We start from the raw sequence: 16,104 nt of genomic DNA on the forward strand, positions 1-16,104 counted from the left end.
CTTTACAGTATGTCCACGTTGTTAACAAAGCACAGCTAAATGTCAGTCTGATGCTCCACAACACAGGGAGCATAGGTGGCCATATTTGCCTTGCATAGCCCAGTGATCGCTCTGTTATGAAACTATTACAGACACGCATGAAATCGCCATTGTAAAGGTTTAGACAAACCCTCCCCACCGTCAACCGAAATAAAGCGTCTCTCGTCCCCGAGGTAGAGCCAAAGCAGAAATTTAATTGCTCCATTTCTATTGAGAATTTCAGCTTAGGAGACAATTAGAATTAATTGGATGTAGTAGAACCGTTTTAGAACTCTGAAAATAAATTAGGCATTTTTCTTTTATTTTCTTATATTAATTTGAGAAGAAGGGAAAGTTGGGAAACAATTATCTGGCACTAGTCTTCAAAGTGCAGAGTTAGGAGGTACATGAGGAAGAGGGGAGAAGGTCGCTTTGCATGTTTTGGTCAAGTTTTGGGCCAGAATGTGTTCAATGGCTTGAAATACTCTCCTTTCACTATGGTAATATAAAAACATCAGTGTTTTATGGTAGTTTCATCTCTTAGTTAGGCTTCAGGGCGAGACTTCACACAGCGTCTTGTACTGACAAAGAGTCTGATCTTTAATCAATGCATATATTGAGTGGACAAAAAAGATGTTTAGCTGTTATCACTGCCATCGTAGGTTTGGAGGATGTTTAAAATGAAAGGACGCACAGCTGGATGATTAGCAGAGTAAAAGTACAACCATTAACAATCTACTGTAAATAACATCCATGTTCACTGGCTGGCTCAAAACGCAGTATGATCAGTTTTTCATTGTTAAGTATTTGAAGACACAACGCTTTGGTTTGCTACTGTACAGCGGCCCCTCACTTCAATCGGGGATGGATTAGCTGGTTACACAATTGGGGAAGTGCAACATGGGAATTGTATTCTCTACTGTGTTGGGTTATAATTATCTATGCATTTCATTACAGTGAATCAATAGCATCTGTTCCTGTGGGGATCTTTGCAAGTGTAGAAACTGGCCTACATCTGTAGTTACTGGTCGCTTGGCTTTGTGTTTTCTGCTCGTTTGGGCAGAAGCTAATGACCCTTTAAAACACTCTTAAGACACGGCTGCTTGAGAGTGTTCATAAGGGACAATATCTGTCTCATTAACATCCTAAGAGCAGCTGATTATTGTATTATTTTGATCTTATGACATGTTATAGTTGTATCACATTATTCTGCTTGCATTCTTTGAATAATTTGGCAACTGGTTTACAACTGATAAAGATTGCCTTAAAAAGTCTATTATCATTTCTGTAATATACAGATTTATTACCTTAGTTTGCATCAGTTTTGTGTAGAAATGAAAATACGGTGCCCGTCTGAATGATTAGCAACTACTGTACATTACAGATGAGCAAAATAATTGTCAAAGATACAGAACATCAGTGAGCCGCAATCCGTGGTTTGATATATTCTGTCATTATTGTTGAGTTTCAAATCAGAGAGGAAATCAAGGTAAGCTCAGAAACACAAGTGTCATTATATTGTTGCACACTAACATCTAAACCAGCAGCCATCTGTTAAAAGTCTGCCATTTGAGATCGTTACTTATCAAGGAGACAAAGGGACTCAACACCCTCAGTTTAAAAACAAAAAGGAACGTTACTTTTATTTGAACTTGCCCCCCCCCCCCCCCTGATAGATCACAACAATCAAAGATAGAAAGATTCAAAGTTGGCAAAGTCATAAAAGAGGAGAAATTACGCCCAATATAGAGCCGCAATATTTAACGTGTAGCATTATTGCTGTGAATATAGTGACACTTGTCTGAACCTACAACCTAAACAAAGAGGGATGGATATACGAGAAAAAGCAAAACCTATACAATATAATGCAATCTAATACCGCACCATCACAAACTGTGGACTCAAAAATGACCGGAGTTGAATCAGCGCCTATGTGACACAAACTGAACATTATAAACTTTACAAAGGTAGTATTTATTGCAGGGCTATCAGGTTGCATTACAGAGCGATTTTAGATTGCATTAAACTGCATAGATGTTGCCGTTGTTGTACCTGTATTTAGATAAAATAAACCTCTAAAATTCTCAGCGCAGAATATTACTTGCGTGTATTTTTCACAGTATACTAAGTTGCCAATATTTGTGTGTAACACTGAAGACAGAGAGAAGTGAGGAGTGAATTTTGTGTCTATAATGAAAAGAAACACTGACTGAGACTTAATACAACACTCATTATTGCCACGTTATTCATAGATGCTTAGTGCAAACTCTTTGTGAACTATGATTCCCAGCCAACCAGAGTCCTTCTGTAAGCACCAAGTCGACTACAACCGCTGAGTTGATGAAGCTACTACGAGGTAAATATATTTACGAGGAAATCGAGAATCTCACAGACCCCTGGTCGCTTTTCTTTGATGACGAATATAAGAATATGTCTAACAATTCTTCCCCCCTACCCGCCAAGTGCAATTTCACACAATATACAGTACACATATTATATGTAGACCAGTTAGAGACTATTGCTTTAACAACTGAGATTAGAAAATACGAAAGAAACAAACAAAAATCACATCATGTGGCTATGTAGCCGTACAGTTCTTCAGGACATTTATATTAACATACTTCCATTTTGAGATGAAAATAAGATAGGAAACAAATTCACAGAAGCTTCAGGTGATATAGAGCAATGGGTCTCTGGCTATAACAAGACCTCGGTTGCCTGATTTCTGTACACAACATCTTTATATACATCATCGTGATCCCATGTCAATCAGGTTGATATTCACCCTTTTTAAAACCATTTCAAGTCCCTTTTTCTTTTATGTTTATAACCATTTAAAAGTGTTAAAATGACTCAGTAGTCCAAGCATCATCCTTTCACTGTCAATTGGCACACCACCTTTTATTTTTTCATGGGCTGTCCCTCTCCTCCCATTGAGTGATGCAGCTGTCTGTCAAACATCTGGCCCAGGTGTCAAGCCTTGGCCTCCAACATCTCGAGGAATAGTTTGTGCATGGGGACTTTGCCCTGCATTTTGATGCCGTAGAAGTGCTGGACGGCCTTGGTGGCGGTCTGACGGAGCAGAGGCAGGGTCATTAGCAACTTGCCTGCCCGTCGAGGGTCCTCTGGGTGCTGGGAGCCCTCAAACTCCTGCAGAGCCTCGTGGAGAGAATCCTGCAGCCTTTGGACGGCCTCGATGTTCTCTATATGCATGGAGTCTGGAGCAAGAAAGGTGGTGGGAAGGGATGGAAGGAAGAAGGAAAAATATTTCTATTATGCTTATTTGAAAGCTTCATATTAAATGACAAATGTATTGAATGAAAGCAAACATTTTCTATCGATCTCCAGTATGACAAAAGACCTACAACAACAAGGCGGTGTTTTGCCGCAGCATTGGCTGCCTTTAAAGTCAGTCTTTGCAAACATGCAATTTCGGAGAGAGGTTTTCTCTTGGTAGTAGTTAATGACGCTCCTTAAATAAATGCCTATGCGTGGCCAGGGCTCTAGGGAGAGAAAGGGAGAGGTACTGTAGGTCTGTATAAATATACGGTGGGACAGGAAAAAGATTCATTTCTTCTGGTATCATGGACCACATACATCCCCCCTGCTAATGAATTCAGATGGCTGCATTGCTAGGATATCGTTCAGCTGAATGATGGCGGCAGATGGCCTTCATTTCCATAAGAAAGAGCAGTTGGCCCCCTTATGTATAGGCTCTAAAATAAAACCAGTTGAGACTTATTAAAAACTGCTCTCTATGTATAAGTCTACAAGTCAGGGACAAAAAAACAGGCTTGTCCTCCAAAAGGACAAGCTGACAGAGAGCGTTTTAATGGACAAGCAGTGGTTTGCTTTCAACCAATTTCACTGCACAGATTTACATATCATTTAGTGTCGGGTCTAATCCGCCTATGTATCATATCCACAATTCATTAACTGATTGATACAATTGTGCACAACACAATGTGAATTCAAGTCAGTATTATAATTGAATTTGAAACGATTCATCTTGTTGTATCTAACAGAATAAGAGCGACTTGTATCATCCTAAACACACCGCATTACTGACGGTAAACCAAACGTGGCTGCTGATTGAAGTGAATTAGATCAGCTCCGCTATGTGTCATGAAAGTTGTGGAGGGAAGTAAGACCGCATATAAACATGTAAATGAGGCAGAAAAAAAGGAAAGTACAAGGCTAATTATGTTCCTAACTGACTGATTAAGTCTCTTTTACCAGTCGCCTTCTGTGTAAATTGCGTTTCTATCTTGGGAAATTAACTAGGCTATGTGGACCGCACATGTGTTCCAGCTCTCTTCATTTGAAACCTTCATGTTAATACTGATCTGATCCTCGTTTGGCTGTGTGAGCACATGTGTGTGAGTGTTAAGCAGAGAGGGGAGGGGACGAAAGAACATGTTTTTTCAAATGTGTGTCAGTGTGTGTAAATGCACATGGAGAGCATTTTCATATATGTGTGTGTGTGTTGAAGGATGTTAGGGGCGGAATGCAAAACTAACTTTGAAGAAACAATTTCCATGTAATCCGTCAGCAGCCTGGCTTCAATCCCATCGATACTCCGCTAATTACAAAATCAATGGCCATGAATTTCCACAGCTGTCACACCCACAGGACCCCTGGAGCCGAAGCTCTCCGAGGCTGTGTTCAAACGAGCCGAAGCTGCCCTTTCGCCCTCCCTGAGCCTCCCCCTCAACCCCTGCCTTCCTCTCTCACACTTCTCCCTTACCTTTACATCCCTGTCTTTCCATCAACCCCCAACCCCCCTGCCCCTTCCCTCCGGCTCTCCCCTTCGCATTTATCCTCCCCTCTCTCCCCTCTCCCATGGAGAGTTTGTCATCAGAAGACTAAAGCTCTGGCCTCAGCATTTTTCATTTTTCAGTCAGGCAGGAGAAAAGACTCCTAACAGGCATTGATTAGTGGGGGACAGCCTGGCCTCATGAAAAGCAAACTGTCGATACAGGCACAGCGTCTTCACATTGGAACAAACGAGGCCCGTCGCTCCCCAACGCTCATTCCACTCCACTTAACACATTTTATTGACAGCCCCTGTTTTCCTAATGAAATGCTAAATATATCTCCCTCGGCTGTGGCGCGCTGGCAGCCACTGTTATGGAGATGGAGAGAATGAGAGCGCAATGTGACAGTCTCACACACACACACACACGCGCACACACGTATGTGCACAAAGTTAAATTAGAGCTGCACACACACACTCTCACACACAGAGAGCGTTGAATTAAACAACCGTGCTCCTGACCTTTTTGTCCCCTCTTATCAGGTCTCCTTCAGCGTGGAAGTGATCGGCTCGCCAGATAGAGACAATCACTTGCCATTTTTTGTTTTATTTCTTTGTTTGCTTTAATTGAATGCCAACCATCTAGATTTATTTAAGATTTAATATAGAGATATACCTTCCTGCCAAGCTCATGACACCAAAATAAAGGATGTTTGGCTACTGACTGCGATTTGCAATAAAAATCCAAGTTCTTGATGATACCTTTAAACATATAATTTTAAAAATCAAGGACCGAAACTAAAAGTAATTCATGTTTAACACTTTGTTTTATAGAGTAAGTTCTAAAATAGTTTCTATTATATTTTCCTTAAATTTCCACTTTAGCTTTAAGTGTTGAAAAATCTCAAGCATTCATCTCATTCCAGGTTTTCACTGACTCCATGTTTACAATGAATGCGTTTCAAATCCAAGACTCCATCAAATAACAGTATCCTTGACGGCTTCCCACATTTCCCCAAAATACATCCTGAAATATTTGGTATATTTGGAAACTTTGGTGTCTCCACTACAATGTAAAAAAAAGTTCTGTGTGTCTGGACAATGTTTGGCAGCAGCGCATCACTTCAGAGTGACCAACAGTGGGTTTGAGGAGTTAACTGTACCCGAGTTGGCGAGGGCGATGGCTTTGAGCGTGACGAACTCTTCCTTCTCCATGCGCAGCTTCTTGTAGCGTCGGACCAGCGGCAGGATGGCGACGTGCAGGTCCAGCAGGCCTGAGATCCTCGCCTGCTCCTCGTCCACCACGTAGTCCTCCGCGTACACGATCTCGTCCTCACAGGGCAGCGAGCGAAACACGATGCTCAGCACCAGGATCTCCATCCAGGCACTCTGCAGTAGACTCATCTGGTCTGCCAGCGAGAGAGTGGAAAAACCTGCAGAATTGAAAAGAAAATGTATTATTTTTTGGGGAGATTTTCTTTCCAGGTATTGCTGCGCTCACATTGCATAACCACAATATGAATCATGAGATAAACCCATTAACCTCAATGCACTGTGACATCTTGGTCCTCAGGATGTTTTATGGGCTGTGTATACAACCCAGTATAATCCCTGGAGAAGTCCAACTTGAAACAGAGGCCGATGACTGTATGTGGTGGCTTAAGGGAGGAATATAAATCAGTCAAGTATGGAGGCCTTTGAAACATGAGCCATGGGCGCTTCAACCGTCGACTGAGAGCCCTCTGCAAGCCACCACATAAGCACATGAGACACCGCCATAGTGAGGACAAATCCACTCTTAAACCTCACCATCTCTTATTCACGTCATGGTACAGAAGAGAGAATAATAAATTAATTCTTCTTCAGAACAAAATACATGAATTCTGCATTTTAAAATGGAGTAAATAAAAAGCGGCCTCTGTCACTTGATCAGTATTTCTGGTTTATGTCACCTTCAGGGTTCTTCCTTTATATAAAGTGAATCAATTAGTCATGTCAATTTTCAAGAGCGAGGCACATAAAGGCAATCTGGATTTATAATAAGGCCAGACAGGAATAAACAAGGAGTTTAGAGGATTGCATTTGTTCTCTTGGTTTTAAGCCCACATTCATACACATAATTGCAGGACTTCTCTTTAAATGCACTGCATTAGTATTATTGCAGAGAGACACAATGGTGTGGTGATGTGAAAGATTTTCAATCCAGCAAAGGTGAGACAAAACAGAAACATATTCCACCTGGTAGACACCTTCTGGATCCTTTTGTCTCTTGTGTTCAACCTTCTGCACTCGAGTTAACAATCCATCCAAGATCTCGAGGTCGACCCATCAACTCTCTTCTCCAACATTCACACCCGCCACATCAAACAGACGGATATGTGAAAGGACCTCAAGCGCCACAATACCTTTCACTGCTCCATAGTGAATAGGAGGGTGATTGGGGGTATTGACCCACGGGCCTTGAACCCACCACGCTGCTTACTTAAATCTGAGGTTGTATGGAGGGGAATGGGGCAGGTCGACTTAAAAGAGGTCCTCCCGATGGTTCTTATCAAGCAAATAGAGAGACAGAGAGAAAAGAGTGCTGGGGGTGTCATTGATTAGTAGATTGTAATCAGTCCACCGAATGCGAAAGGGGGATCGATCCAAGCCTCAGATCTGACAAACAGACAGTTGATGGAGGACATCCGGTACACGTTTAGCGGGGGATGGAGAGACTACGGGATCACTGAATGTAGATACTGTACGCTGCATCAGGGATTCAGGAATTTACTCTCCATCCCCAAAAGACAAGAAAAGTAATGGCTTTAATCCCATAAGGTGTATTCAGAATAATGAGGGAGGACCAACAACTAAAACATATTACATGTGTGGACAAAGTGAGTAAGAAAATTAGAGCAATGATTCAGACAAAAAGTAATGCTTATTATGAGTGTTTAACGAATCAAACCTCTGAAAAAAACACTCATAAATCATTTTTATTCTATCTTTTGGGGCACCATTTCTTTTGCTCAGCGTTTTATTTCTACACTTCTTTACACATTTTGTGAAATAGGCATCACCCTCTTAAGCTGTCTCCTCCTTTTCTTTATCATTCTTTTCTTTTCCCCAGCCCGTGTCTGTTTTTTTTCTTTCCACTCAATTTACTGAAGCGATGGAGTGACTTCCTGGCTCCCTGGGGGTCGCCCCGGAGCTTCAGGTGTGTCGCCCGGAGGTGGCTGAGTTAAGTGTCGCTGTGGAGGGTGATTCCCCCCTGATGAAATATCAATATTTCACCCCACTGATATGCTGCCGTTTGACCAAACATGACACAATATTGAACAAACTGGGGAATGTCTCCGTCTCCACCTCTGCAGTTTTCTCCCCTTGTGATGGCAAAAAGCATGAACAGAGACAAGGATGCCACAGGCTTCCACTACACTATGTGAACTTTAATTATTATCTACTATGCTGTCCAACAAAGGCAAAGAGCAGTAAAAGAGAAATTAAGGAAAAACTGTAAAGTGTACAGGCTGGCAGGGAAACTAGACTACACAGGATACTTAAAAATGCAGATACTGCACTCTGGCTTTGGACGAAAAATCGAAATAAAAATCAATCTACAGTTTAATACATTTAATTATGTGATTTAAAAGCAACATAAACTCACCAAATTGTGTGAATTCACTAGAGTAAGAAGCTGAGATGGCAGTTACTGACACTCTGCTGAGCTAGGCTAGTTACCTCAAACTAGCTTAGATTAGCTGTGGCGACTGCCTCATGTAGTTATGTTGTTTAACAAACTGATTAACCAAAAAATTTGTTCAAAACTATTTTTAGTTTGAGATGAAGCGGGCTAGGTAAATTTACCTTTAGCTAAAGCTAGCCGGTGAAAGAGCAACATACAGCTATCTTGCTTTAGCTATCAAGTTAGCCGAATCTTTATGACAGAAAGTAAAACAAAAGACTTTGTGTACTGTGGTTTGGTTTTTAGCTCCGTTTTGTCTCCATTGAATACTTGACATGGTGCTTTGATAAATGTTATGCATTTTAATGGGATGGTGTTTTTTCTCTTACATCTATAAAATCAGAAATTCATATCGGCTACTAATTTGCAACAGCAAATGAGCGTGTTTTTGTTGCCTAAACCTAACTAAACACAAGAGGGACTTGCAAACACCGGTCTCCAGTTTCAAAGTGCATTTTGTCTTGGTAACCCTGAAATTAGTGATGGTGAACCAAATGTACTTACTAGGACTGTAATGTGACAGGTCATACTGAACCACTGTACCATATGATTTAACAGTATACCATGTGCCTATTTCTATAAAGGCATCACTCCGCAGCATACCATGGGATGTTAGTGATTGTTTGCAGAAAGGAAGAGTGCTCTGGCTTTGCAACAGTACAGTAGAGGTACAGATCAGATAAGTAATTGAATCCCTATTCAGTGCAATGAAGAGACTGAGTGGTTGGCAGTGAAGCTTGAAGCTGTCATTGAGAGCTAGGTCTAAAACAGACAGCAGTTCACTCTCTATTCATTTAGTATCATTACAGGCCTCCTAAGAGCCCTAATGGGCCTAATAAAAAGACAGAGGTAATAATGAGACTAGAGGGCCCTGTGTGAGCCGTAGGAGTAGGAGGGGGAGAGCCAGGGGAGCAAGAGAACAAGGAAGCCAGAGAGTGTGTGTGTGAAAGATATAATAGTAGTAAGAGTCTGTGCGTGTGTGTGAGTGGCAGAGAAAAAGAGAGTAAAGAGGAAGAAAGCGATGCTGAACTGACTGGACATTAAATACCAGAGGGCGCTGAATGCTGTTGCCTGGAATATAAATCTACACATGTTGTGTGCACTTAAATGTCTGTGTGTGCGGGTGTGTGTGTGTCAACAGCTGCACAAAAGAGTGGCCACCTCTGACCACATTACAACCGTTTCTGCTGTTTCCATCTTCATGACAATCAATGGCAGCCTGGCGATGAGTTACAGCCTTCCTCTCCAACATGTTTAACTTGGGCTTCTGCTTCAAAACGCAGAGGAAAACCACGTCTCCCAAGAGTTTTTTTTATTGAAGGAAAACTTGTTTTTATTTGTTTTATTTCTAAAGCTTCTAATTTCTATTTGCTTTCCCATTTGGAGCAAACTTGTGCACGTTAAAGTAAGTTGCTGTGAGCCCGACTGTTTGTCACAAATAGTTTAAGTCTTCAAAATGACAACATGTAACATATTCAGCATTGCATGTTGTCTCCCAGGTCTCCACATCTGGATGTTGAAGGACTTTTACATTAATGGAGCGATTTGCAGTAATGACTCTTATTACCTCATCGTTAAGGCCATTTGCGCAGTGGGCTATGAGTGTAATGGTGGGAGTGGACTGTTAAACTGTAGGGACCCCTTTTGTCTTAATCGTTACTTGGTGACACTCTGACCCGGGGGGCCCCGGGTAAAATGTCTCCAGAGTGTCACACATACCCCTTTAATAACTCTGTCAGGTCTGGATTTAGATCTGCATAGCATAGAAGATCAATAGTTACACATAGAAAATGTGACTGAAAAATATGATGGTTGAATTCATTTCTGCATCTCTGCTGCTACTGTATGATTAAAAAGAAGAATTTACGACGTGACATAGCATTATAGTTTATATTATTTTGATAGGTGAATAACCGTGTCAGCCCTTTGGTTCCAGAGTCTTATAATGTGAGGATGTTTTATGTTTATTAGTATACATTTAATATATTTTGGGGTTTTATGCTCTTGGTGGGATAAAACAAGCAGGAAAACGTTATCTTGCACTCTGGGAAATTGTGATGGCCATTTATTTGATTAATGGAGAGCCAAATTAGCAGTTAATTGATAATGAAACTTGCTTGCTGCAGTGCTACATTGCATTCAAAAAATGTTGACTTGGCAACATATGCAATTTTGTATGTCCTATAGTTGATTGGATCAATGGGTTGTATCTGAGTGCAACCTGCGCTCCCTTCAAACAATCTGGAGCCCAAAGTGTCTATTTCAACTGAGAGCGATAAAAAGAAAAGAAGATCTCAGAACATTTTGCACAACAAGTCTAATTTAAGAATTCGTCAACAAAAAATGGGGAAATCCATCAGTATTTCCCAAAATAAATCAATTGTACTGTGTAGTCTCCTTAAGTAAGTAAGAGGATTGCCTTCTTTAAGTCTGGGATTGAAATGGAATACATTGACACAGGGGCGGACCCCCCCCCCCCAGACTCTCCCACCCTACCCAGTCAAATCACAGGTTTCAGCTGCTCTTTATTGATTAGATTTTAGAATATGGGACTAGCTTCTCCCTTAGGTGCAGATGAGTAGCAGATGTTAATTATCCTGTGTGAGCCTGTGTGTATGTGTGTGTGTGTGTGTGGGGGGGATGTTTATGTGTGTGAAACAGTCGGTGAACTACTTCAGTGATCTCATACTGTACCGTTCCAGCAAATTAAAGTACAAATGTGGGTTTACTTTCTTACTTTACCAACAACATATAATCTATGAATCCCCTTTCATGAATAAAATGTCAGTAATTACCACATTTTTTGATTTTTTTACCCAAACAACTCAGATAATCCCAGTTCTATATGCCATAAATGTATTTGTCTATCAATTGAAAAAAAAACGAGAACAACATTTTTCTATTTTGTATTCATCTATTGATTTTTGTCGTAACGCTGGAAAAAACATCGTATAAGTGCTTAAAATGGTTGAATCAAGAAATATAATATGATCCGAAAACGATATCCCAGACAACACAGTCATTCATTAGCAGTCATGTCTCTCTACCTGGGATATGTTTTGCCCAGCCGATGATGACCACCAGTTCGCGGTCGGCCAAGTCGCACAGCGTGGTCAGGGCCTTGATGTCTCCGTCGGGCATGGTGGGGTCAGGCATGGCATAGATCTTCTCTGGCTCCACCACCAACAGATGGGAAACGATCTTCGTCACTGAGAGACGGATGCAGAAATGGAGAGAGAGAGAGAAGAGAGACGTGTTGTGAGACAATTTTAGGCCAAAGCATGTACAGAAAATAATGTTGGCTGGATAATACTGGGGCACAGAAATGACAAAAAAAATAAAATAATAAAAATAAATCTACATAGTGTTAGTCTAGACTCTAGAGGTAGAACCCCCCCCCCAAAAAAACAAACTGTGCGACTCACATGGCTTTTTGGCTGGAGGGGGAATTCCGAGGCCGAGGTAGGCGCTGTTCTCTGCGTCCAACCTCCGTTTGTACTTCTGTCTCCCCCCTCTCACCCGGTCCAGACGCACACCTGCAAAAAACACACACACATGTATAAATGGTAGCTACACCAAAGACATTTTAAAGCCAATTTTATGCAGTTACATCATCTACTTTATCTGAAACTACTTACAATGATAAAAGACTTTTTGCATATATTTTGCCGAGTCATAAATCTCAAGGATCTCTCCTCACAGCAGCCCACTGCTCCTAAATGCTTAGAAAGCAGGGATCAGATTTCATGTATGTACCTGTATGTACTGTATGTGATGCTGGAAATAAGGATTTGTGTGTTTTTACTATCTTATCTTTATTATGAAACTGAGGACTACTTCTGAATTATCATATACAGCTGTGGCCAGAAATGTTTTTCCTAGTTTTAGTATATATTGCTAACTGGAATACCAAACATGTTGAGGCCTTTCACATAATGTAGTAATTTACTCCTGTATAACTAATTATAAATGCATACATTGTAATCAAGTTTCTTTTCCTTTTAAATGAAATAGTTCAATACCTCCCTGTTGCAGATGGAAGACCTAGTTAGTACACAAACGGACATATCGGGGATTATCTTGGAAGCCACCTCAGAGGACACATCAGATGCACCATATGCTGGATTTACACCCTTGTATTAAAAGTTGTTTGAGCATTGAGAGAGAGCAAACAGATTTTACATGGTCAAGCGGAATTGAGTCGTGTGAGATTTCCCAGTGACTCGTATAAATTCCTTTGATTCCCCTGGAAACAAAAGAATCCGATTAGGATGGTCTTTCAATTTCCTGACACCGACTATCCACTAACCTAATTACCCACCGTGCCCAGAGGGAGCTCATTCTTCCCAGCAAACACAGTGAGATCATTTCATGCCTTGCAGATTGAAGCTAAATCGAGAGCCCCTCTCCTAACACAGCTTTCCATTTGTACGCCTTAAAGTAATCAATAAGGCTTGCAAATAGACTTCTTGTTCTTTGAACACATGTGGATGTGGTTTTAATTAGTCAGTTAGGCAGCTAGGAACTGTGTTTGCGACAGATGGAGCTTTAGTCGCTGTTTTCACCATTACTCTTGGTTAAGGTAAATTTAAAATTATAAATTGAGCTTCAGGAAACAGTGCGCATGTACTTCAGATATTAAATCAACTCGATAGCTTCTCTCTATCTAATGACACACATAGGCCTAATAAAGGGATATGCAGTGAGTAAAGGCTTTCACAACAACGAGCTTGTGTGAGGCAGAAACTTATTAAGCAGGTGTATACCTTAAATTCATTACTTGTCAGACTAAGTGACAGCAAATTGTTGCTGCTTTTGTCTCTGACATACTACCATCCTCACATGCATGCACACAGAAGCACACACACCCACACACACACACACACACTGTTTTCCCCGCTGCAGGCTGCAGGGTCATGTGGCTGCGACAAGCGACAAGTGACCAAACAGCCGGAGTTAGAATTCCAAAATCTGCGGGGGCTGTTTGAACTGGAACATCCAACTGGCCCATAATTAATAGACACTGACAAGAATTAAGAGCTCAGCGCTAACCAGTTTCAGTTTACAGCTTAGCGGCGCTGCAAAACGGCAGAGACCCAATGCAGGCGGGCAGACAGAATGACAGAAAGGAAGAAAAAAAAGAGGGTGAGATAATGTTGAAGAACGGGAGGGTCGGGGTATAAGACAGGACAAGCTGCTGTTTTGGGCTGAATGTATCAGTTTTCTGCAAGATCTCTGTTTCTCTTTCTCTCACTTTCCCTTCCGTCTGTCTCTTTTTTCTCTGCCGTTCAGCATCGGGTGTACATCTCCCTCCCTGACAGATATGCTTGTCCCAGCCAGCGCCTGATCCAACCAGTGCGGGATTATCTCCTCCCCATGTGATACGGCACAGTACTGAGAATCTGACCACAACAAGACAGCTGGATGAGGCCCCGCGTAGAGGGGCCGTGGAGGAGGGTGGTTGTGTCATCGTCAGCACCACATTCCACACCTCAGGCCCAAAACCACAGCAGCCTCCATGCTCCAAGAAGATCAGGAGAGGTCGTGTCTCTGTAGTGTGAGACATGGGGGGGGGGGGGGGGGGGGGGGGGCGACAGATCATCTTGAAAGCATCAAGATTTTTTTTTTTTTTATTTTTTACGATTGCTGACCTTTTAAAAAGTGTGGCAGCCAAAGTATGGATGCAGGGGTGAGGAATGGGAGGTGGTAGAAGTGTTGTGTGCTGAATGTTATGAGCTCGGTAAGATCATACAGTACAGTACAGACGATATAACAGACGACCTGAGACACAAAGATACTGGGTGACAGTCCATCCTTGCGCAACGTGTTTGTGTGTGTGTGTGTGTGTACATTTGTGTTGAAAGACGATGAGGCATGTTTGCATAGGAGCAATTTTTACGGCCACCTGACCCCGGCTTCGCCTTTCACATTCAATATCTTTATTGACTTGTGCAACCTTAAAGCACATTCCCGATTGAAGTGGCTGTGTTTTCCTTTATGTGGCGGCCGCTGTGTGTATGTATGTGTCATGCGGATTCATTTCATTTTTTTAATGTGTTTATCATTTATTTGGATCCCTATTCTTTCCAACAACATAGTTTCCATTCCTACTTTTATGTCCATATAAAAAAAAAAGAAGCATACAGTCAGGTTTGCAGCCAGGATTTCAGGTATAATTAATTCCGACACAAACAGCAGAAATAAAGTCACTAAATTGTTGTAACTGCTTGGACTTGTCACATTTATTTATTCAGTTAACTGTAATTACACTTCCTGTAAATCTCATTAAAGTGCACCTTCTCCAGCTGCCAGGAACAAAATTCTTGTAGGGAAATAATTAATCATTAAAAAAAAAAAAATGTTGGTTGTTATAGCAGGATTAAATATATTGGAATTACACTACGAAATACCCACCATGGTAAGGTTTTGTTTAAATTATAGCATGTAACTCCGCACTGTTGTTAAAACCCTAAAATTTCCACTGAAATAAATGACTTGGCATGACTTCTGTGACCTCAATGGCTACAAGCCTGCACACTGTAAAAATACAGAACAGATTAAACGTAAACTAAGTTGTAAGAACTATGATTAATAAATAATGCATCAAATAATAATAAATAAATAATAAATAATACAAATAATAAAAAGAGTACCGATCAAAAAGTATCACAAAAAGATTAACTCGTACGATGCAGAAGAAGCTCTACAGCAAACAGATTTCATCACACAAAAGTGCACGTGGCTCATACAGTGTGTATCAAGCCAGTGTACTATATGTTACAATATGAACATGTGCTCGCGCGTGTGTATGTATCTCACGCAACTATTTTCAGCCGCTCACCTGTCAGAGGCGCTTCTTTCTAGAGAATGTGTCAGAATTGGCTGGCTGGCTAACGCTGCCAAAGGGAGATTAGGAGGTCCCTATTTTAGCTGGGAAAAATCAGAGGGATGCAGCGTGCGCCCCCTCCTCCACAGTCGCTCACCCTTTAAAAAGGCGCAGGGACCTTGCCCTTCCAGAGCTACTTCTGAGGGCCGAGCCTGCGAGCCCGCAAAGAGCTAAAGACACCGGACAGCTTTTGTTTGATTGCAGAAGGAGAGGGAGGGCAGAGGGAAATGGGTGTGGGACGAGGGGAGAAGGAGGGGGAGGGGGGGGGGTGTATCAGGATGGCGTCCCACCTGCTCTAACCCCCAACGGGCTCACAAGACAAAGCAGGAGTTGTTCCCCCATAACCGCACACACTGGCATGGCTCTCTTTATCATGTTTTACACTTTTCATAAATCTGAGCCGGCATGTCGCGAGGGGTATTACTGTGCATTACAGAACCTCGCTGACCACAAATGATGGCCGGGTCGATTCAGGATCCCTGGTGTGCTTGTGTAGCAGGTGTTCCCACAAATTGTTGCATGTTGGAGTGAATGAAGAGAAAAAGACAGTGAGAGCAGAGTGCCAGCGGGAGACATGGACCTCAAGGTCCAAGCCCATGTCACTTGTCAGGGTTTGTGATATACATTCCGTACTTGAATGTGTGTGCTAAACATCAAGTGGCAAGGGGGCATTCCGTCTTTAAAGTTTAACTGCCTTGTATCCACAGACGATGAGCA

The 16,104-nt window shown here is 41.8% G+C and overlaps 1 protein-coding gene across 3 annotated transcripts in view; it reads right to left on the reverse strand.

Annotated features, from left to right (window-relative positions):
- Positions 1 to 1,670: 1,670 nt before the first annotated feature.
- Positions 1,671 to 16,104, reverse strand: part of esrrgb (estrogen-related receptor gamma b) — a 65,497-nt gene continuing 51,063 nt past the window's right edge. For all 3 annotated transcript variants that reach the window (XM_031870406.1, XM_031870404.1, XM_031870405.1), the window contains exons 4-7: positions 11,927 to 12,037; positions 11,549 to 11,710; positions 5,938 to 6,207; positions 1,671 to 3,236 (exon numbers count right to left, since the gene is read on the reverse strand). In XM_031870406.1, coding sequence (XP_031726266.1) covers positions 2,992 to 3,236; positions 5,938 to 6,207; positions 11,549 to 11,710; positions 11,927 to 12,037 — 788 coding nt within the window. In that variant the 3' untranslated portion in view covers positions 1,671 to 2,991. The remainder of the gene's footprint in view (positions 3,237 to 5,937; positions 6,208 to 11,548; positions 11,711 to 11,926; positions 12,038 to 16,104) is intronic.

Source organism: Anarrhichthys ocellatus, unplaced genomic scaffold, assembly GCF_004355925.1.
Source record: "Anarrhichthys ocellatus isolate YVR2014 unplaced genomic scaffold, GSC_Weel_1.0 scaffold52, whole genome shotgun sequence".
NCBI lineage: Eukaryota > Metazoa > Chordata > Actinopteri > Perciformes > Anarhichadidae > Anarrhichthys > Anarrhichthys ocellatus.